The sequence below is a fragment of the Scatophagus argus genome, chromosome 14 (assembly GCF_020382885.2).
Source record: "Scatophagus argus isolate fScaArg1 chromosome 14, fScaArg1.pri, whole genome shotgun sequence".
NCBI classification, from domain to species: Eukaryota; Metazoa; Chordata; class Actinopteri; family Scatophagidae; genus Scatophagus; species Scatophagus argus.
Genome location: NC_058506.1, coordinates 3,890,637 through 3,915,054, shown reverse-complemented (window position 1 = coordinate 3,915,054; position 24,418 = coordinate 3,890,637). Strand labels below are relative to the sequence as shown.

The window sequence follows — 24,418 nt, the reverse complement described above, 5'->3', positions numbered from 1 at the left end:
AGACATTCAGTAGGCAACTGGGCAGTCAGCTCACAATTTGACTGCATTGTGTGTGAAAAACAACCGCGATGTGGACTTTAGTTGTGCTTTTGGCAGCATATTTTGACTTGCACAGATGACACATATGTCTGTCTAATGTGGCCAGGAAGTATTTTGGACATTCTTATTATACTAACAATGTAGTCTTATGTGCCTGTGACCAACTGCAAATGTGGTTTGTGTGATATGATTCTCGTGCATCTGAATGTGCTCACACCTGTATTTTTTAGCTCTTTGTGTGTGTCACCAGAGCACAAGAAACAGACTTTCATGTCAGATCAGAACAGGTAAACACAGTTCTGTTTTAATAACAGCATTTCCGGATTATTTACAAGATAAAAGATTTTATAACTACAAACTGATCATACACGAGGAGTAAAAGTAAAAAAAAAAAAAAAAGAGATTTCAAAAAGGATTTCATGTACATAAAGACTAATATTAGCCCTTCTTTGTGCATCTCTGTGTTATAGAACTAAATAAATTAATCTTGTATACGTGCCAGGATAGAGGATTTGAATGATAAAGGTTGGCAGGGAGAAGCAGGGTGTATCTGGGAGTGGAGGAGGTGTGAGTGTGAGTGAGGCTGCTCCCTTTTTGGCTACATCAGCGTGCAGATTTAACAGCCGAGCTGAGGTCTGAGTCCATTCCAGCTCTAATAGAGCCCAGTAAAACAGGCTGGCATCAGGCTGCAGGCATAATGCAGTGAACCTGTGGACTGTGGCTGGGTCACAGACCGCACAGCAGAAGGCGTCCATTGCAGCTCCTTGGGGCCCCACCAACAGCCCCAAAAGCCAAAAAAGAAGTCGCTTTGTTTGTTTGTTTAATCATTCGCTTCCTGTGAACAAAAGAAGTGCACAGAAACTTTCCCGTTGGTGATAAGCACAGCACTGGTTATTGATGGAACAGACCTTTGGAAATACACACATAAAAGTACACGATTTAGTACATGAACATATTGGGTCTTATTTTCCTAATTTTCAGCAGCAAATCTGTTCATAATAAGCATCATCATTTCATATACCAAATGCTGCCCAACAATTAACCTGGTGAAAGCAGAGTTAAAATAACACACACAAGTTAGGTTTATTTGCACAACTTGACAGAATTCAGGAAATACAAATAAATGTAAAATAAACCAAACAAGTAGATAGAAAATAAACATAGAGTGAAACGATTAGTTACTTTTATCAGTTTCCCAGATTTTTTAAAGTAAGATATTGTAAGATATTGGATTTTATAATAAGCTGAAAAAATGAAATAAAATAGTGCATTTTAAATAGTGTATGGTACTGTGTGTTAGTGTATTACTACTGGATTGGAAACAGTGAGTATTTTTGCAGCTCGACATCAGCACAAAATATCAGCCAAGATATGTCGGTGCTGATTAAGCCTTTCAAAATTGCTGGAACCCCAAATATTTTAGCACCTGTTTCACTTTCAGTAGCAGGTTATTGATGATTGATGGTGGTGCACAGTTTTCAGCAGGGTATTCTTAAGTTTAAAAAAAAAAAACCCACGAAAACACCTCCTTTCCCACAGGGTGTGTCACCAATTGGACAATTCACAAATCAAAACGGTGCTGCAAACAGTGCTAATCACTCGTAATGGCTTTACTGGCTGCCTGTATCACTCAGTCTTTTTGCCAAATAAATTGTATTACCTCATTCAGGCTGAGAAATGTGGAAGCAATTAAAGAGAGGGGGCAACCTGGCTACCATTCAAAATTACCCTTATGCTACAAATGGAGCGGAGATTGAAACAAATACGTGTGTGTATAAAGCTGATTCCCTCCTCACATCTATCGCATTTTCTTCCCATAAAAAAGTGGTTCGTTTAAACGAGAGCTCAAGTTGAGAGATTTGCGAGGGCAAAAGATTGATTTACTGTGATGCGCTTGAGTTGCAGGAAGAGAAGAAATGTCTGAATTTTACGCCTCAGTCATTCATTTGCACAACTTTAGAGAATGGTGGCATTTAACCAGATCGGGGGGGATTTGAGCCTTGCACTGAGCTCATATGGTCTATGTGCCTTAAGCCAAGGCTGTGTGTATGTTTCAGACACTCTGCAACTGTGGCTGTCCAAGGAACAATTGTAGCGCCGTACTTGCCCTCATGTTTCTGTGCTAAACCGGAGCTGTCCGGGGTTAAAAAAATACTGAAACAAAGCTGAACAGTGATCAGCAGCCCCCTGAATTTAACTGACACAAAATGCAAACCTCAAAGAAGAATTATTCTCATAATGAGAGTGGAATATTTGTTAGAAATAAACAGGGCCCACATCTGCTCTCAATATATCAATATATATGATAAACAAAGTCCCTTTCCAACAATATCCACTGAAAATGGACACTGAAACGAAGACACGCACAAGCTGTACTCTATTGTTTGTGAATCTTCAAATGAGTAGTTGCAAATGTTTCCAGATTTTTGGATAATTTAACAACGAACTCATAAATTCTGTTCCTCGGCTCATAGAAATATTAAAAATAGAATAAGTGAATTCACAATAAACATGTGACACATAAAAAGACAGTAAAATCTGGAATGTACAAACAAACAAAAATATAACTGACCTCACTGTTCCCTTTGCATTGACTGACAGATGGAAAAGAAATATATGAATTAATACTCATTCTAATAATACCAAGTCTTGCATAACATCACCTCTTTGTTCTCGTGTTTTCTTTGTCCCGCTATTTTTTCACATCTGCCAGTAACCAGATTTCTGTGATACGTTTGCATGACATCAGTCAACTTGGCAGCACATGACAGCTGACTGTTACATTAGGATATTACCAAGGAAAAAAAGACTTCATGCAGAGTGATGAAATCCAAAGGCAATTGGCCTGATGCCTTGACTGATCTGTGGTCAGTGCGGGGGGCCGGATCGCTCCATTTATCAGATCATCATAGATCGTATTGCTGCTGGCTAAGTGAGTGTTTTCCCTCATTAGTCCTCTCACTCTGGCTTTAAACAGCAGCAGGTTTCACGTCAGAAGTGACTAAAACAGTCTCCGCCATATGCTCCAGATACAGATTTCACAGGACACACACACACGCTCAAACACACACACATCAGTTGAGATCCCTCTCTAATGTGAACTGTGACTGAAGTCATCTTTACTTTCGTGACCTTGAGTTCTCTCCTTGAATTATACGCTGAGGTTTAACATAGTTTAACTCAGCCAGACACTGGGTAAACATGGCGGTGTTTCACTGATCTTCATGTGAATAAAGCTGCGCCGCTACCCTTTTTAACCCCTCTCAGTGATGTTAGTTAGCTGTGTTTTTCCCCTGAGTTTGTTGACTCCTCGACTGAGGGCGCTGCCTGCTCTGTCGGCCCCCCGGCCAGATTTACTGTGATTACATGGACCAATGTTTACTTTTCCCAGCGTACTTAGCTCGCCGTTTCTTTTATTCATATTAATTCAGTCTCACTCCTTCTCTCTCCAGGGCTCTTTTCATCTATCCTTTCTCTTATACCTCATACGGAGGGTCTGCCATCTAAACAGGCACTTCTTCAATGTATGTTGACATTATAGAACTATAAATTTATCTGCTTAAAGTTGAGTTTAGTCTGAATATGAATTAATTTGTTTTTATCTCAAATAATATGGCATGTGGTTGAATATCTACTGTTACGCAACATTTTCAAAAAATGAATATGAGTTTCTTTGAATCACTTTCACTGGATTTTCAAACACTTAAAACACATAAAGAATATGATAGAAATGTTTTAATGTAAATAAGTATGAAGGGATCATAAAAAACTAGTTCAGCTTTAAAACACAAGTTAGATTTGGATGTCTATAAATGGCCAAGCTTTACACACATGCTATCTTGATTTGTGTGCTGTGTTACATTACAAGCTTATTCCGATTATCTCGACAAACTCACAGTGACTCATAACAGAAAAATTAAAATATGTGCTGTAGCTCAGCTCCTGTTTGAAAAGTCCAACCACAGTGTTTGTAAAAGTAAAAAAAAGTGATGCCATTTAAACTGAAATACTGCAGGCACATAGGTTTCATGTTTATTGTGTTTAAGTATCTGCTTTCACATGGGTTAGTTTTGCTAAACTGGAAAAGAAACTTCCACACAGAAAATTTTCTGTGTAGAAATTGGAAACAACAAAAGCCAATCACATATAAATGTGTGTAATTCACTTGTGAAAATTAATTTCTTACATCTTTTTTTTTTTTGTATGTGAAAAAAGTCAAGTCAAAGTCAACTCTGAAAATGTTCAATTTACATTGTAACATTATTTTCTTTCACATTTTAAAATTGTCAAAAGGTAAATTTGCATGCAGTATATCTACAAGGGTATAAATGTGATTCGCCAGCAGTTTGTCTTCAATACTACATCTGTTTCAGGATTTACTTTCTTGTATCACCCAAAAAAAGCAGTAGAATGCTTTTAAAAGGTAAAGCTTAGATTGATGTGCTTTGGTTCTTTTCTGTCATAAACTACACATAACACGTGTCCAAATAATCAAGAGACAAAACCAGAAGAAATCCAAAACAAAAGACACATGGACCTGGACCAGTAGAATGAAATAAAATATAGCAAACTGCAAATATTCTAAAATACATACAAAACAAATATATGCATACAAATATTATGTATAAAACTAAAGGATGACACAAAATAAAAGCACTTAACCTTAACATCAATTATTTCTACATTGAAATGTTAACACTTTGGGTTCTTTGGCCAAATGAGTTTCTGTCCAAACACCATAAACTCCTGGTTGTGTCACTGTTTGCTCCTCAGCCATCCACTGGTTTGTCTGTATCTTGGAAGGTGCATGCTTTGCATGATCTGCTATCTCCCAGCAACATGCCTGAGGACACACACACACACACACACAGTCACCAAAACAAAAAATGGCCTTTAACAGCACATACTGCTGGGGTCCTATTTAAGGGCTGGAGGGTTGGGGTGGGGGTGGAGTCCACAAAAGTCCCATTTACAGTACGGGTCAGTACATCTGAAAGCCTTTACCACTCCAGCCAAATTCTTTGTCTCTCTCATTCACAGCTAGTTATCTCGACTGCGGCTTCACAAAGGCAATTGGTATTATATTGTCCAGGCTGACATTAACCCCTGATATTTTCACTGCTCTCCATTAAAGTTCTCTTTTCCTTCTCTATTACCAGGCAATTCCCACAGAGCAAGGGGTCACACCAACCATGGGGAGATACTTAGATACTCTCTGACAAAGCCGGACAGAAAGAAAAGAAACAGAAACTGCTTTGGTGATTAGTTCCTTTTTATTTTTGTTCTGTTTTGTTTTGTTTTTTGCTTTTTTTGTCGTCTTTAGTTTTTTTGTGTTTTCCTTTTTGGACACAAAGGTCTTTAACAGCCCGGATGAGGGCTGCTCTTAAGCTGTTTTTAACCTGATGCCTGCCAAAATGGCATCCCATTCAAACCCCATTTTCCACACAGTCGCACTTCCGCTCCAACACAGCTCAGTGTTGACAGACTGAAAAGTGGAAGAATGTAGAGTAAATTAATGTTAACAACAGGTTCATACTGTTAGCACATTCAGGCCTAACATGAAATGTTGTTTTATTGTGTGGACTATGTCCGAGTGAGATATTTCACAGGGGTTAGACGGAGGTCAGCTGAATAGTTGCACGTCTTAATGATAACAATGGTTGTTCAGTGGGTCAGCATTTCCAGACTAAAGCATGTCTGACATCAGGCCACATCTAATTTTTAGAGGTCTGTTGAAATTACTCCATGGTATTGATGTGTGGCAATGTATTTATCAGCTCAGTTTCAACATTTACATACCAGTAAAAACAGTTTCGTAAACTCCTAGACCAGACTAAAATTGACAGAAGATGAAAAGGTGGATAAGTAACATGGGACATATCACGGGTCTTTGCACAGTGTGATCACTTTAGAGGGTCAGGAGTTCAGCTGATTCCCTCACAGTCACCACTTTTTCAAAAGTTTTAAATGTTCCAGAGACTGTTTCACATTTAAAATACACTTTAAAAAACAAAACAATTGTGGCAAATTTAAGAGTAACATCCAAACATCTTGCATACGTACTTATATACACTTCGTTAGGACTTTTTCATTCTCTGGCAGGCCTGACTGTGGCTGGGCCACCTGTATTTGGGGGCAGTGTGGAAATCCTCAGTCAGCAGGTGAAGCTTCACATTTCTGCAGCAGTGAACCGAGTGACAGACAGCAGTAGGTGGACTCCCACACACACACACACACACACACACACACAGCCTATTCTCTCCAACTACCAGGCTGAGGAATGCCAGTGACTGAAGAGTCCTTGAGGCTGTCGACGGACAGGCTTGTGCACAGACAGAGCAGACCCCCACTCACCTGCACACAGCAGATCCCCCTGCCCCCGAACAAAAAGACCACAGTCCACTGTGTCCATCCTCACTGCCTATTTCTGCTTTTAGACTCATCACATCTTTACATATCAGATTTCTTAAAGTTCACTAGTCACTTACTCCCCTCAGTCGTATTGTTACCATCCATCGTCTTTGATTGTCTGTTGGCACATTAAAGGTTTTGGCTTTGGATGTGGAGACACGTTTCTCCTCGTGACCCGACATACCTAATCAACTCTTCTTAACCTATGTTTGAATCCAAACATACAGTCCAACTATTAAATGACCACTAAAACCTAAGTGATTGGTGATAATATTTCCCTCAGCATTGTTTTTCCAGAGATGTTCTTGTAATTTCCATGTGTGTCCACAGGCTAGGGTCAAGTGTTACAGCTTCAATGAGTGTGCAACATGTGCAGACCGGTGCTGAGATGTATCATGTGAGCACACAGCATGGGCTCTACATCCTCCACAGCTATTTCTGTTGGTGCAAAATCATGAGAAGCACTTTATCCAACAAAAGGCTGGCCAGAGGGTAACGGCTTGGCTCGACACAGCACCAAGCATGTCCCCTCCAGCAGGGCCAACAGTCTTGCTACATGTTCAAAATAAATCACATTTCTTTTTTTTCACTCAATGTTTGTCCATTGGAGGTCTGGCTCTCAGACAAATGAGTGTTTGAGTGTTAAAGCCGTGATAGGAGTCACAAAAATCCCTTTGTAATGGCCTTTGTGAGGAGGTGGAATGTCCAAACAAACACTTTCCCAGGGTTTGGGTAATTCAGGGAGTGAACCCAATAGGCTGTCAGGTTGAACCCTGCAACTCATTACCGACTGTGTTAAGCTGATTTACAACCACGCTGTGCTATATGTGGTGGTTATTTTATAATGCTTAGATTTGTAGTAAATTACAGGAAATGTTGTTCAGTTTAAAAATAATTAGGCTTGGAGCTTATGGATTTGTGTTTGCCAAAATTCTGTAAGATGAACTACACAGTTGCATTTCACAGAAAGAGATAAATATGCAATTCACGTGTAAAGACAATGGTGAAGATCATTTAATTATTTTATAAATACTTCTTTCTTTATTTCAGTATACAAAATAACAGTATGTACATCCACACAAAAGTGGTTTACAAAATCCATGAGTTCAGCTCATATGCTCATGAAAAATAGAATATATTTTAAACTGCATGTCAGACATAAAGGAGATAATGCACCATTTTACAGTCCTTAATGCTCGTCTCTCAATCCACAGGGATGCAGGCAATGTGAAGATCCACACAAGACACGAGTGAGAGTCCAAAACGTCAGCCACAAAAATGTTCCATGATTGAAAAGTACTTGAAATTCCCTTTGTGTTTCCTTTTCCTCTATTGTCCATCAATGCAGAGGAAAAATGTGTTAATAGTACCTAAAAAAGTACCACATGGATCCATCAGAACGCTTCGATTTCCAAGGAATGAAGCCAAACATAAGTCTCTGTCTAGTGAGGGGAAAAGAAAATCCCTCTCCTCCAGCATAAAATCCAATATTATTTCTTTTTACTAGAGATATAATAAAATAGACTTTCAGTATCCCTGTTATGGATTTATAATCATTAACAAGAAAAAGGAAATACCCAGGAGGACGGCGGTCTTCACGTAAACAGGCGCTGTCGCCACACATCCAGGTTTGTGAAGCCGAAAAAGCTTGGAAGTCCAATTGGCAGTTTGGAGATTTGATACAAAAATGATACTGACACAAGAAAAGACCATCCTTGAGATACACATGCTAAAGCTTAAGACAAAAGTAAGCCCTCTTGGTATTGTAGTGCTTTGGTTAATCTGTAGCCTCGGGTGGCTGGGTACAAGTAGGGGGCTTCTGGTGGGACTCATTTGCAGACATATCTCTCCACGATCCTCTCACACTTCTTGCAGGTCACGTAGCAGCACCAGTGGTACTTGCAGTGACAACGCTCCACCAGCTTCTCCGTGTACGGGTTGTATCCACGGCCGCAGCACATCAGGTCGCAGCTGTCACTGCCGGTGGAGGTCTTGTTGCACTGCCTAGAGGAAAGCACAGACCAGAAAAGAAAATATTGACATTTCGTTTTGTGTTATAACTATACATTTTTGCCTCAACGAAATGGAGAAAACAGAGACAAATTTTGGTTTGAACTACCTGCTGTTTCCAGTTCAGTTTCCTGGCCAAGACATTTAAGCTTACATCTTAATTCTAAAATACTGTGTGCAGCCTGTGAAGGAAACGCAATAGTCCTATAAAAGTGCTTGACTGACCGGTGTGCTTGAACCTTTTGTGCAGTACTTCTTCCACACATTTTTTTCTTTCATTTTCTTTTTGTTTGCTCGTCTTTGGGCATTGGATGCTCAGCCTCTCATTTCAGAAGCCTGAGGCATCTTGAATGAGCAGATAACAACCCCGCCATAAATTACACTGAATACACAGGGCTGCCCTCCCCTTCTTTAGCCGGCTCTCCCCACATAATTGCATTGTTTTATGATGGCAGAGTGTTAATGACCAGTACGGTGAGGGAGACACTGATCTAACGGCTGCTGTGGGAGTGAAGGAGAAGGAGGAGGAGGAGGAGGGACAAGACTCACTGAGAATGTAAGACAGGTTTATTACATCGGTGGGAGCTGGGAAATAGACAGAACCCACACGGCTATGTTTGTCAGGGGCAAGATCTCATTATATCATTGCTGTTCTGTAACTGGGGCAAGAAGACGGCACTGTGCATTCTGTGGGTCACATCTGCTGGTTTAAGCAGAGGCACAGTAATGTAATTTTAGACCAAAGCATGAGCTTCTTTAGCAAGTCTTCACACTTTTTTTCCATCAGTGATCACACTTAATCCATTAGGAACAGTTGCTAAAATTGACTTTCCCTGTCCCAGACTGTCTCGTTATTCTCTAGAAAGAGTATTTACTGCTTTCGTCTCTGTCTTGTGACTGGGTCAGAGCTAACAAGGCAGACAGCAGCAACATCAATTCAAGAGCAAAGTCTGTAAAAACCTATCCTCAAGTGGCCATGAATCAAAAGCAAATCACGATATATTGTGACAAGGTGATGGAGTGTTATGATGTGTGAAGGCTTGAGAGTTCTACTGATACAATCAGCCTAGGCACACACAGGAAAAATCAATACAACACATCTAAAATCTCAGATACTCATACACAGGCATCAGCATAACATGCTCAAGCAATGGCAGCAAAGCCGTGCCTCATGATTTGGCACAAAGCACTAATGTTGCAGACTGTGTGTGGCTGGCTGCAGACATTGGGCATTGGGCACATGAGTGTCCTTGACATAAAGCATGTTTTCTGCTTATCAGTAAAGTGGCCTATGGCTGAGAACACATGATATCACAGTCATATGAGGTATGACATTTATAACATACAATAACATCACGTGTCATTTTGTGGAGCTTTTTTATCCTCAGTGGTTTAAACAACCAGCCAGAACTGCTTGCTGCTGGCATTGACACAAAGGTCAGTGGGATAACACCGGTGGAATCATATTAGATTTGTGTTAAGAAAGAAACTTGAGCAACCTCACTAATGATCCTAAAAATGCTTTCTGCATGCATTTCAAAACTTAATAATCAAGCCTGAGATGTGATCTGTCTTTCTCTGCAACATATCTAGGAAAACTGGGATATTCAATTAACTTGGAAGATAGTGCTGCATATTTGTACCTTATGTCTTGGACATTATTTAGTCAGATTGCAGCCTGAGTTAGACCCTCAGACAAATGGGCTTCTTGCTGCCTGCTAGCCAGCAGCAGTAAGGCAATTTCCATTTTGTGGGACAAGTAAAGATTTTCTTATCTTAAACACTGCCCCAACTAAAACACTGGAGCCCAGTGGTGTAAATTAACCTTTTTCTTTGAGGAACCATAAACTATTTCCCCATTTGTGTAGACCTCTCCAATCGATATCAGCTGGAGTGCACTCAGTCCTAAAAATAACTGCATTAGTCACTTTCAGATAATGGGACAAGGACTCTAGTCACAGTGGCCTTTTCAGTAACACATGCTTAGACAGGCCACAGACAGAGTGCTCTCAGGGGGCGCTGGTTGTTATCAGGCAGCCTTGCAAACTAAACGGTACCACCAGGCAGGACAGCACTTTACCAGAGTCAACATCCTGGATGAGCAGACATTTCAGGACTGATAATTTCCTATTTGTCAGCTGTGTGGGTTGGTGATATGAGTCATGCTAATAACAGCAAAAAGCTCATTAGCACCCAATGTCCCACCCTTCCTCAGACAGTCAAACACAATTATGTGACGTGGTAGTCTCACCTGTCCTGTGTGCCAACAGAGCCCTGTTTCTCATTCTTGGTACAGAAGTCTGGGGAGCTCTGCAGGTAGACCAGTTCGTTCTCTCTCACCGGCCTGATGTCAATGTCTTTTGGTACCAGCTGCTTACGCGTCCCCATGGGCCGATGAACCACTTTGGTGGCAGAGAGGTATTTGGTCTTCAGGTCCATGGCGATCTCCCTCAGATCTTGCAGGCCTTTCCAACAGGTCCTTATGGAGCAGGAGCCAGACACACCGTGACATTTACATTTCATGACCAATGCCTCTCTCAATACCTGGACAAGAGCACAGTGGACATGGAGGTTAGATAGTGCTCACTGTTTGTACAGGACAGTCATACAACTCTTATACAAATACATTTACAATTTAAACTGCAATGTCTAGTTTTAAGAACATTTTACACAACATCTTGAATAAATATTTGAACATGTAGCTTACTTGTCTCCCAACTTCGCTGTTGTGCAGGTGCATCAGTTTGTTGGCATGGGAGCCTGCGCGCTTCATCTTCATGGGAGCATCAGAGAACTTGGTTCCCATGATCAAACCGTACTGCAGGTTGTCAGCGCAGCCACCCCAGCGATAGCCAGGCTCTAGGATCTGACCAGGAATAGGACCACAGGAGCACAGACGCAAATCTCCAGAAGTGCACGCCCGTGCTATGGTGTGACTGATGGTTGCTGCGGACAGGGCGTAGACAAATGCAGCCTCTCTGGTTCCTGTCGAAACACATAAAAAAAAGGAAATGGTATAGGAATTAAATGAAGACGCAAGTTCTTTAGGACCTGACAAACTGCAAACTGAAAAAGCAGACATCAAAGTCATTCAATGATCATTTTCTCTAGGGTTCAGTGTTAACACAAGTATAACTTACATTCATCTCTAGAAATTATTAGGGCTGCAACTATTAGGTTTTTTATCACAATTTTCTAAGTTTCCCAAAAGTGACATCTTCAGACGTCTTGTTTTGTCTGACTAACACCCTAAAACTCAAATTTACCATCACATAGGACAAAGCAGGAACAACTACTCCATTACTGAAATAGTTACAAATCATTTTTCTAGAGCACTCATTAATAGAAAAACACCTGTAGATTCAGAAATTTAAAACATGATTCTTACTCAATATGGGGACCTACCAGTCCAGTATGTAAATATTTAGGCTGATTTCGTTCAAAGTTAGTGAGATTAGCCTGTTTATGATCATTTGGATGGGTGCACTCTCTCAGAAGCTGTAAGATTTCATGCTTTTTGGACAGGTCAGCTATCATTTATCATAATGCATGCTAAAGCGTGTAGAAAGTTCTCAAACCGTTTTGTCTGTGTAATCAACTTCTCTGCTATCTTATTTCTCTAGCTTTCTTCATTCTCAGGGAAAAAAAGGAATGAAAAACGAAAACTATCAAGCGCAGTCCATTACTAATCATGCTGCCATGCAGAGTGAGTACTGCTGTGATTGGCGGTGATTGGCACACACGGAAAGCACACATGTTGAAAGCAATTGGAAATAAGGGAAGAAATCATATATGACTGTGGACTGGTTAGATCAAAGCCATCCCTGGGCAGAGATGAGCCATTTCCTGTTTGGCACAGGCTTTTCATTTGGCAAATGGCAGCCATGTCCTTTGTGGGGTGTGCTGCACAGCTCCCCCACCCACAACCCAGTAACTGACTCAAGGTCCTCTGGGCCATACAAACAGCAAAGTCAGACTGCTTCAGTACAAGTCTCTGAAGAAAACTCATGAGTGCATAATGGAATAATTAGGTGCCAACAAAAAGGTGAACATGTGAAGCAACATTTCACCTGAAAACCAAACTAACTTTTGAAAAGGACATATTTCTGTATTAGCTGTAGAGATAGCCACTACATTAATACACACATATACAATGTACCAACAGCATTAAAAGGGCCGAGGATCACTTCACCAGTCACTATAAACTAAATGGCAACACATGTGGCATTCAATGACCTTGGTTTTAGAGATTCACTAAATGCCAAGCATAACCAGAAACATAATCAGACATTATCCACGCTGTCATTCCAAACTGGTTATAACCATTACCTCTGTCGAGGTCTGGCCGATACTTCGGGACATCGGCGGGGATGTCAATAGAGGAGCAGTTCCAGCGCATATCAGCAAAGGTCTTCTGGCATGTTTTCTTGACTTCGCGGGCAGCTTGGATAATGGTCTGCATGAGCTCCAGGTTGCTGCGACACAGCTGAGCTTGGGAAGACACCATGCCAGGCAGCAGCTTACAGTGTTGAGTCTGGTTAATGTGTAAAGTTGCAGGAGTGTGTGATAGCGCTCTGCATGAAGTTGGGGGTAAACAGACAAAAATTTCTGGTCAGTTTGCGTTCAACAATAAATATTCTCTTAATTGCAGTGGTGTTGACAACAATGGAATGATTGCTTAATCACGTTTTTTGTTCTGAGAGTTGTGAAATTGTCACGTTCATGGAAATAACAAAGCATGCTGGGTGTTTTAGTTACAGTGCTGTGTTAGCGATCTGAGGGTCTTGCGTACACACATTTTAAACCTCTGATACACATCAGCTTCAAACAGACAATTGAAAAGTCCAAAAAGATAATGCTTAAGGCAGGAAAATATTTTGGCACATGCTGCACAAAAGAGCCATCTTATCACACAAAAATCCCGAAGAAGAGTCAGCTGTGGATTCATAAAAAATATACGTGACACGTTCTTGGCACACGGATTCTCTTTTGTTAAAGCACAGGAGAGGCATCAAGATATGCCAAAAAATATAAAAGCCACACTAAATTCTGATCCACAGTCAGATGAAAAACTACACACAACCCTCACCATTTGCATTTTCCAGCACAGGATGCACGATCCTCTGTGGCCTCAGTTTGACAGGAATCATCTATTTACAGACTATTAAAGGGTGCACACATTTGATTTAAACAATTTAAACTTATTGGGGATTAATTTAATAGAGAAACCACAGGCAGAGCAGGTCAGCTCTGATCTCTGCTTTCTGTGTGTTGCACTCTGCTGAGAGTTCGTGAGAACCAGGCAGCAGCGTGGCCTGTTTTGCATTAAGGGCCGAGGGGCCGCCACTCTGTGCCCAATGATAAGCTGTGACTCCACTGGGCTCGTGGTAACCCGGCACTCACAGGTGTTTACAGCCGCATCTGTTTTGCATTGCACCGCTGTGCTTTATCAAGACTGTAAGATTTCTCGCTTAGATTTAGCACATGCCATCCCAGCTCTCATGGGCACATCTGCTTAAATTCTCCTGCTGTGAGCATTACAACCACTCGTTCTGATAAGAAGCCATGGATATTTTTGGTACAGCCGATGCAGAAAGCTGTGTTTTTACAGATGGAGAAATGAAAGGTTCAATTGTAAAACCAGATATCTTTATTTTGATTTATTTTTCTTAAATTGTGTTTTTTTCTGCACTCATGGGGATCATTCAAACTAGTGTTGGTTTATTCATTTTAAGAATAGCTTTTATCTGTTTTCACAAATGAACTCTTCAAATATACAACAGAACACACAAAATGTGGAGAAAGCCTCAAAGGGTTTATAAGAATGCCAAACAAAACCATCCAAAACTTGAATTGAAACATAAATAAATTCAAAAAAATAGCAACTTGGGAATTTTTACAGACTTTCTAAAATTATTGTGAAAATTATTGTTTACTTTTACTTACCATGAAAACAATGTGGTGCTCAGTTCGAGCAATCAGCATTTGTGTCAACATGTATGGCATCAGTTTCCTTCCACGACAGTATTTTTACGCTGATTGAGGCCTAAGTAGACTACACACAGTAAGCAGCGACATCGCTGACAATGTCTGCGCCGCCATGACGCCGCGTCATCTCTATCTTATTTTCTATACTTATGTTCTTATTATACAACAGAGGGTACATTTCATCTGAAAGCTTCAGAGTGAACGATGCAGCCTGTCTCCTTTTACCGGAGCCGCAAGTTAATAAAAGAAAGAGGTTTCCCCTTCATGACCTGAAGAACTGCCAGCTAATCTTCTGTCCCCTTCATCAGATACACATGTACAGAACACACAGCCTCCCTCCCGATCAGGAGCAACTTGAGGAATGCTGGGGCCCTTTTCAAAGCTGCCATGGGCCCACCACTTTGTAAAATACTGAAATATGCCACAAAGCACAACAAAATACTGTGCAGCTTCATGACGTCATCTGTTTTGACATTGTTAAAGCAGTGTAAAGATAGTGACAGGCCTAAAGACTGGGATGGCGGCAGAATACTTACAGCCATTTGATGCCAGAGCAGACCTGAGACAGCAGCAGAGCCGTGAGCACACCAAGAGGCAGGACATGAGAGCTACTCCTCATGGTTGGACAGTGGCTCCACTTCACACAGGACACAAATACAAAGAGCTGTTGGATCTCCTGGCTCAGACTCAAAAGTCAGCTCTCATAGCACGGCCTCCTCCGCTAAGCCCTGGAATAAATAATATAAATATTATCAGTGACATGGCCACGCCGCTGTGTGTCAGTTGTAACATTTTCATTTTTTTTTCTCGTAGACAAGTACCATGAAAATCTTTGTGTGAGCTCTGAAACTTTACAATATCTCAAAAATAGATCAAACCTTATGACAGACAAATCTGATAAAGCAATGAAAGAAAAACCCTGTTAGAGGAATATTGCTTTAGTTCTAATTCACGTATTAAATTAAGAAGAACTACATCATACATAATTACTGGAAGGAGGAGAATTGTTTTGTACTGTTCACTCCATAGTTCACTAACACTACTGTATGCATTCAAGCACACAGTAAATAAAATGGTGACACGGCACTTCAGCTTCCTTCCACATGCATGTAAACACACAAGAAACAAAACGATGCACCGAAACCTTTACGATAAAGAAATCAGGTGGAACACACTGTGTGTGAGTCGGCACTTGTGTGTAAAGTGTAAAGTTGTTGCTTTTTTTTGTACTTTCTCTTGTTTTGCCATCACCTGCGTTGTTTCTGCTAGGCTGATATACCGTTACATTTAGTATCTCATTGAGGTTTGAACGCTTGGACCATTTAGATTCTAAAATCACGTGAACTTCTGCTAAACTTTGAGGCAGACGCATTGAGACAAAGAGGGCCTATTTCCCGTGATTAATAGCTCGTTGCTTTATTTTAGACTCAGTAATTCACCCTTGGTGCTCTTGTAAAAATGTCAAGAATTTTAAATAGAGTGAGAGTAGGGGACAGCAGCACAGATCGGCGCGGTAATGAGAGGACGGGGCAGGCATCAGCAGTATTATCTGATAGCGCCTTGAGCCGATGATAAGGAGCCTCTTTGAAGGGAGCTTAAAGTGAGCGCGTTAAAACAGCAGGTAGCTGATAATGGACCTTATTAAAGCGCCAGTTCCTCCTCGTCGCTGATTGGCGGAGACGCGTTCGAAACTGTGCGAAATGACCGGTATTAATTATTTAAATGAACTAACTGAAACTACTGCGTGTTGGCTTTTCATGCGCTAACATGCTGGCCTGTATGTTAAAATAAGAAAGTAATTAGCCTGTCGTATACTATAGATGAAAAAGAATGCACTTCCAGAGCCTACCTACAGTCATTGTTTGCCTCTCGGCGTCGTATCTGTTTTAAGAAGTCGCGGTCTCAAGTGGATTTACTGTTTAAATTGACATTTGGCCAAAGTGAGCTAAGCGGCAGCTCCTGTTTCCCCCCCAGAAGATAAAGACTGATAGGCTCACACTCACACACCATCCGATGGCAGTCTCTCATCAAGCCGGGAGAAGCTGGGCAGGGCGCACCGAGCGAGCTATCAATCATATCTACTGAGCAGTGATTAAACTAACAAGATCGGACAAAGATATTTTTTTATAATAACTCCATAATAATGTAGTTTGTCGTTCTGCTAGTGAAGACACGAGTCCTCATCAGGGGAAATTTTTATGTCGCGTTAAAGGAAAAAAAAAAAATCTTAAAAAGAAGATTGAACTCAAGCTGTGATATTCTTTTACCTGAAATTAAAACACAACAACTATGAATCTTTCTAGACTGGAATGAAATAAGTTAACCATAATTTGTCATGTTCCAAACGTATCTTTGTTACATTTCTTCCTCCACTTTTCACCCCCCGGTTCTCTCCAGCCAAACTCTGGCGACAAACAAAGCTACCAACTCTGTTCTCGCTCACAAATCCCACATGTTAGACCTTATGTGCACAAACACACGCTTACACTCACTAAGATCAGCACACACAACTTTTCCTCCAGCCGCACAAGCTTCTCACCTTTGCGGCGGCGCTCAGTTTTCACCGTAGGACAAAACAAGTCGCGAGAGAGAAAAAAGAATGAAACGTGAGCAGCAGCAGGTCGGAATATCCTTTCGGAGTGTCGTCTCTGTCGGTATCACGCAGATGCATGAGTAAAATCCAGCATGGGGTGGTAAAATAGCTCCGGACAGGTACGCATGATGTGTGTGAGCGCGGTGAGTGGGAGTGTGTGTGTGTGTGAGTGGGACAGACAGAGAGAACGAGAGAGAGAGAGAGAGAGAGAGAGAGGTTTGAGTGAGTGAGCCTGAGTGGGGGCAGACTCAGCTCTAAAGTACCCCTGCCCTGCTTTGATCTCACTGCTGATGTCAGACCAGCATTAGCATAAGAAAGCACTCTGGACCAGAGCAGAGCAGAGCTGAGTTACTCGGACGTGTACTGTGATGCAGTTGGAATGATGTAGTGAAAATACTGTGGAATAGTCCCATAATATTCCCACAGGGAGGTGAAGTGAGTTACCGTGTGTCTGCGATGATGAATAGTCGATATGGTGACCTTATTTTAATGGCATTTTTATTGCTGCTCTGGTATCATAGTCTACTCCCATAAAATGCCATTAAATTGCAGAAGTTCTCCAAGGACACTGTGTAGTGACCTTATCATTATGCTTAACAGCGGCCAATATTTCCCTGTCACCAATTATTCTACACAGGATGTTTCAGAGCTATAAAATATTCGATTAAATGTTAGATTAAGCTGGTACAAAAAGCAACTGTCCACGGACTTGGATTGGAACAATAGTTCCTGTGAAAAGAAAAAGCCACTCACACAGAGCCGTGTTCTTCTTTAGAAAGAGAACTATTTACCATTTACAAGGAGCACTGATAATATAGTCAGAATTGCATTTGTTCTATAATAATAAAATACAAAAAGTCCTGTATTAGTTTCAGCAGTACAACAACGTCTATGATCTAAGTAACAATAAACAGACGCGTTCAGGTCAGGATGAAACGTTCATGTAGCCTTTTATAAGTTATGTAAGTACATTTAATTCTTAAGATTTAAAAAGACACACAAACATATGTAGTGTATCGGCTCAAATGAATGACAAAAGTGCCGTTATTGTTCCAAGCACTGAAATTAAACAAGAAATGTTCTGTAGGCCTGTGTGTCCAGATCAAATAAACAGCCCTGTGGGAAAATATGGCATAATTGAATAATTCTAGTGAAATTGTCCATGTATGCTTTTCATCCAAATCCATTTAGAAACAATGTTTTACAGTCAGCCGTTGCTGAATGATTTTTTTTTTCCTGTTTTTTATATGTGCTCAAACCAAAACCAAAATTCAACAATGTCTCGGCTGCCGGGAGGTTTGGCCCTGCACAGTCTCTCGAGTGTAAGAAAACTGCCTTTATAATAAATGTTAATGTAATGTTTAAAGTAAAAGCCATGGTCACAGACTTCCTGTCTTTATCCACTCTGAAATATAATGTGTTTTTTAGACAAAAGTGAATTTGACATTGGAATATTTTCAATTTGAAGTGGGAATGATGCTCTGAAAAATTTATTTTATAAATTAGCGTGGATGCCATAGAATAGTTACAGTATATTGCAATACAACGTGACATGATATTGTGCTGTTCCAAGTACACACAAATTATATCCAGCATACGTTTTTCTCCACTGGTTGATTTCCTTACATATTGACCACACTGTAAGTGATATGCCGCAGAGCCAGCTGTGGGAAAGTAATGTATAGTTTTCCTGAGAATCTGCTGCACCTCCAGCGCTCAGACAAAGGCAGGAGTGAGCTGTTGTCCAGACCTTGACCTTGTAACTGGTATAGCTAACATTGCTGGCCTAGCTCCACCGGGAACAGCAGATCAGGTGTTGTCATGCTGTCTCTGGAGCAGACACGTTTACAGACCACAACAATCCCTCTTCCTCTGGGAACACCCAGATCTTTTGTTTAAATCTATTCGCCAAACAGGGTCCACAGCAACCTTTTCCACACAGTATGATAGCCCCACATGTATGTATGTATCTTATTTACAGTGGGGCGATGATCCTGGTTCCAGGGAGACTCCATGTGTTTTACATGGCACTCAGCTGCGAATGGGCACAGATCGGAGCGTGTGTGGGAGTTGTGGAGCTTCCAGCAGGACCGGACCCGTCTGCAGAGAAACTTTTTACACTCAGGCTCTTCATTCCTGAGCTAGGATCAACATGCAGCCCCTTGATCTTCACATCTCACCTGCCAAGCAACACAGAGAGGAAGGACACCTTCTGTGGGAGACACAGAGTTCATGATAATGAAATGACCCATGTCACATAACGGTGGCGTCAGAGATGAGTTGTGATAGATATTCCACATCTGCACTCCAAACCAGCTTTACTGAGATATTATTACAGTTATATTGTCCTTTGTAATTGTCACAATAATCAGCTTTTGACATGCTGGGACAACTGGGGAAAAAAAGCCTTTACATTTATTTATTTATTTATTTTACTACAAACTGTCATTCAGTCCAGATGCGGTTTGAGCCTGAGCTGGAGGCTTATTTTTAAATGAGTTTCCATCAGCAAATTAGATGAATTCCTTTTGATTGTGGTATAACATAACCACAATGAAATATTTTAAGAACCCAAAATGTAAATGTACATAAATAAAAAGTGTAATTTCTCAAACGTTGGTAAAAAAAAAAAAACAACAACAAAACTTTACATTGCAAACCGTATATCACAGTTATTGTGTTGCAAAAATGTTCTCACAACTTAAAAGAAAAGTATGCAATTTTTAAATGGACAAAATTAAGAATGGAGCTGACCCAGCTGTGGCTGAATACAGTGCTAACGCTTGGGAGGAATGAGTCCTCGGGCTCACAGAATTGTGCCATTGTCCTTCGACTCTCAAGAGGATCGAGCCAATATAACAAATCTGGAGCTCGCCAGGGGTGGAAGTAACGACACTCAACTTTCACCCAGGAGGATCAGAGCCTGAATGGGTGCAGAGTTACTATTATACCCTTGGAAAATACTCCCATGCTCCCATCAGGATACGTATAAAACCAGAGCTCAGTGAACGAGGCAAATGCATCTGTAACTTCACTGGCAAGAGAAAAAGTTTAATGTTAATTTTTTTTCCTTGCTGTAAATGTTTCAAGATGATATAAAAGAGAGGGAAATAGTTAGTTCAGTTTTAATGCCAAAACCCGCATTACACAATGCAAAAAAAAGATTCACATAAGCACATTTTAAAAAATCTACTCCCCTTTATTTGGTCGATTTTGGCAAGCCACCATGATAAACTAATAAAGGTTCAGCTCTCTGATGAGGTACGCTCATTGTTGTCTGTCCTCTATTACCAGCTAAACCCATCTGACCATAAATAATTTTCCAATCAAAATTAAAACCAAGAGTTTGATTAACGGCCACCATAAATAGAATAAAGCAAGAACTTAAAAAGGAATTTTCAAATGGAAACAATCAGTGAAGCATGTCCGTAATGGTTAGTTTTCATTTTGCCTCTTATCTCCAACCAGACACCGAACGGCACAGGGCTCTGCTGCCAGCTGATTACTAACAAATAACAAGAACATTATGTATCATCAACAGCATTCCAAGGGTAAAAACTGTCAAATCAGACCCACAGATGGACAGTGACAGCTTCGGATCAGCCATGTGAAAATCCCATCACCCTCTGGTGTTCCTCCTGTGTAAGCTGCAGTAGCTCACAGCGGGGATGGCCACAGAAACAACAAGCTCTGTCCAGTCTGTCTGACTGGACCCACATCTTTTGTATACCATTTGTTTATAACCTCTGTCTCTATTGTGCTTTGAGGACAGAGCTCTTTCAAGTGGCAGATGGGTGGCACCTTTGAACATGTCATGTGGTCCTGCAGGACATCGTACACCAGTGGTGGAAGAAGTACCCAGATCTTTTAGTTGAGCAATGTAGAAATGTGCTGTTACGAGCAAAAGTCCCGCATTCAAGGTGTTCCTGAGCACAAAATACAGTGACAGCATAGAAATGTATGACTAAAGGTAAAAGTACTCTTTCTGTAGAATCTTAACCCATTTCAGAGTAATATACAGTATATTATTTGATTATAATTACTGATGAATTTGTGTGTTCATCAGCGATAACTTAAATGCAGCAGCTGGTGAACAAGCAGACTTTATGATGGCTTTATACAATCTAATCTAGAATCGTTTTTCATATTTTATTTGCTAATTATATTTTTTGATTAATAACCTGAATCTACAAAGTAATAATCGTAATTTAAATTTGAAATGAACGTACTAAAACACACAATTTTACATGTACACCATGAGCTATGGGTTTATGTCTTTGGTTTAGGAAGTTTATGGCAAACCTACAGCCCAAGAGTTAACCAGCGCTGGAGGTTTATTCCCTAAAATCACCATGGCTGTTCTGAGTTGAGCTGAGGATATAAAAGTTGCCCTCATTACAGCTTAACCAGCCAAGAGAGGAGTAGATTCCAGTAACACAACTGCTCAAGCACATGATAGTCCTGTCACATCACCAGAGCGTAATAAACTGGACCTGAGTGCATTCACTGTATTAAAACCAACTCCAAAGACCAAACACATTTTAAAAAGAAAAATCCACTCTAAAGCAGATGTTTCATTACATTTTTCTACGTCAGTGATTAACTTGCTTTAACACAAACCATGCCACCTAAAGTGGAACTGAGAACATCAACACACTGACAGGATTTGAATTTGTTTCAGTGAAAATGAATTCAAGACGGAATCAAAAAAGAAGTGAAAGCTCTCACTTTGCGCTTCTTCTCATCCAGTAAGTTATATCTCAAGCCGCGCTTACCAGTGTGAATAAGAAGATGTGTCTGTATGCTCCAAAAATGTCTCGAGGTTTGTTTTATTTATTTCAGCTGTGAAGATTTGTCTTATGACATCAGCACAACAGCGGGTCTCTTTGCTGCTTATCTGGTACAAGTCATTAAGCAAAACTGAGCCATACACAACACTTAAAAATTAACACGTGTGAATTTCTTTTTGGGTGTATTCTCCTTATAAAAAACACATTTCCTCTAATGTCTAGGGTAGCAACACTGTCCTACAAACTTATGCAGATCATTTATCCCACTGTGAAAAGCTATATGCTGTGTCTGAAGAGGTGTTGCTGAAGGGGTGCAAAAGGTGTTGAGGGCAGAGGGACTGAGGTGAGCCATGTGGGTGGGGTGATGGCTTCAGCAGAGTCTGGGGTGCTCCATTCACTGACAGACGTTCATTTACCTCAGCTCGCACCACCCAGTAAACATAAAGCCGAAGAGCAAGAGAGGAATCACAAGGACAGACACCAGCCCGGCTGCAGGCCTCTGAACAGTACAACAAATAAATTGTGCAAATACATCTGGTTCTTATGGATTTAGCCCCTCAGAGGGTGGTTGATGGAGGAATGAGAGCACCATAGCGTCTGCGTAAATGATTAAAGCATACTCATTTAAGGATTACAGAAGCATTTTAAATTCTAAGTAGCGTTCCCATTTCTCTGTGAAAATGTTCGAGGATCGAATAAACGGATGCTTTCGCTCAGGTCCAAGAGGGGTGCTGACTGTTTCGACAGGAGTCATTTCAGACAATCAAGCAAAGCTCAAAAGCAGTCAGAAAATAAATTCTATTTACTGCATCATGATTAGATGATCTCTTATATACACCTCAGCAATGGTTAAACACACTCACTGCATTTCACCTACTTAAGTTTAAAATCTTTTTTGCTTTATTATGGCAAGTAAAAATGAAGTATGCAATCACCAAAGTGACATCTAAATAATTAAAACCACAAGTTTTGTTGGTAGCATGAGGCAAATTCTGGCCTGTGCTGCCAATTTTCCCTGAAAGGAAACCTTGAAATAAAATCCATTTAAACCCTGTGTCTTCCCCTCCAGAGTGTAGTTAAACCCTGACTGTGTATGGACATGATTACACAGTGCCACAGGTCTTATATCAGTGCAGAACCTTGACTTCCAGCAGGAAACCTGGTGCACGGGTCAATTATGGCAATACCTTGTTTTGCTTAAAAATGGAGGATGTGTTCTTCATGCTCAAACACACATGCTGCACCTGAGATTTGAAATGGAACAATGTCCATTTCTACATCCAAAGTGTAAATAAATAAAAGACAGCTTGTAGGATGTATATCGCTCTGGGCAGAATGTGTGGAGATGGGGTTGTGAGACGATGCTGGTGTGATCCCGTGCTGCACATGGCTTTAGTGGGACCTGCAAACTCTGCTGCTGGCGGCCCACGGCGGAGACAGATCCGTTTGCTCAGCAGCTGAGCGGGGACACAGAGATGCTCCTTTCACACTGAGCCGAGCACCGACAATCAGGGCTTTGTCAGGGACGCATCTGCTGTTACAGCTCACAGGAAGAATATATGTGTCTTTGAAAAGTGCACTCACTGAGGTTATCAGTGTTAAAGATAAGCTGGCTTCACATCAACGAACACAAAAGGATATTCAATAGATTTGAATAATATGTATTTTATATATCACAGTTTCAGGTTGACAAACAGGTTGACAAAAAAAACTTTAGTTTAGTCCCTGTTTAATGTGTGATCAATTCTTAGACTTGAACTTAGAGTGACTTAAATTAGCCCTGGGGTATTGTGTCAGTGTAGGTTCAGTCAGTTAATAACACTCAGAAATTTTATTATCGGGTGTTCTGTTGAGGAAAACTGCAATGTTTTTTTAAACAGTCCAATTAATCGTAAGTGTTTCTCTCAGATTCAAATTTAGTGTAACATTTGGAGGGACATCACTGGACATCAGTTGCATGTATAAAGTAACAGCTTAGACACTTTCCTTTTATAATTTAGAGTAGCTGTAGGTTATTGAAATTTGAAAGACTTATACACCAGATTGGAATTCATAGCAAATAAGTGACAAGGAAGGCATACGCTGTCCTGCAGCAGACCCACAGAACACACTTGTTCCTAAAAATTACATATTAACCAAACCGCAGCGGTAACAATGGAGCTCGAAAGCGATGATTTGCATTTCTGGCAAGTACTAATCAACCCCGTCTACCTCACGTAGCCACCTCTGCAGGGACCTACCATTCCGAGGACAAAAAGTAATTGGAAAATAAATATTTACCAGGTATCTGGAGATAATGTGGTGCTGGTAGGACCTTAAAAACACTCCCTCTAAAGCCACATCCTTGTTGATCAGTACGTGAATCATGCCAGGTATTTTTATACATCATGACCTAAACTAGAGGGTGAACTGCCTATTTTCAGTCACCAATCATTAACACTGGGAGCCTGTACACATTCACTTACCTTTAAGAAGGGCAGGACAATTGAAATGCCCCGTAACCACATCACAGCTCTCTCTTTCTCCCTGTATGTGTGTGTGTGTATATATATATATATATATATATAATTCCTTTGTGGTGTTAAAT

The 24,418-nt window shown here is 40.7% G+C and overlaps 1 protein-coding gene across 2 annotated transcripts; it reads right to left on the bottom strand.

Moving 5' to 3' along the window:
- Nucleotides 1-7,468: 7,468 nt before the first annotated feature.
- On the bottom strand, nucleotides 7,469-17,371 carry wnt11 (wingless-type MMTV integration site family, member 11). 2 transcript variants are annotated; one of them, XM_046411523.1, is made up of 6 exons: nucleotides 16,988-17,371; nucleotides 14,985-15,176; nucleotides 12,790-13,034; nucleotides 11,168-11,445; nucleotides 10,712-11,004; nucleotides 7,469-8,454 (listed from the first exon to the last, which is right to left on the bottom strand). In XM_046411523.1, exons 2-6 carry the CDS (start codon nucleotides 15,065-15,067, stop codon nucleotides 8,280-8,282), a joined length of 1,074 nt encoding a protein of 357 aa, XP_046267479.1. In that variant the 5' UTR covers nucleotides 15,068-15,176; nucleotides 16,988-17,371; the 3' UTR covers nucleotides 7,469-8,279. The 2 variants fall into 2 exon arrangements, with proteins under 2 accessions (XP_046267479.1, XP_046267480.1); XM_046411524.1 differs by lacking the exon at nucleotides 16,988-17,371 and adding an exon at nucleotides 15,700-16,980.
- Between the last annotated feature and the right edge of the window lie 7,047 nt (nucleotides 17,372-24,418).

Coding starts and splice junctions, on each gene's coding strand:
- wnt11 (XM_046411523.1), bottom strand. CDS start 15,067: ATGAGGAGTAGCTCTCATGTCCTGCCTCTTGGTGTGCTCACGGCTCTG. Junction 11,446..12,789: donor TCGGCCAGACCTCGACAGAG/GTAATGGTTATA, acceptor GTGTTTCGACAG/GAACCAGAGAGGCTGCATTT. Junction 11,005..11,167: donor ACAGCGAAGTTGGGAGACAA/GTAAGCTACATG, acceptor GCTCTTGTCCAG/GTATTGAGAGAGGCATTGGT.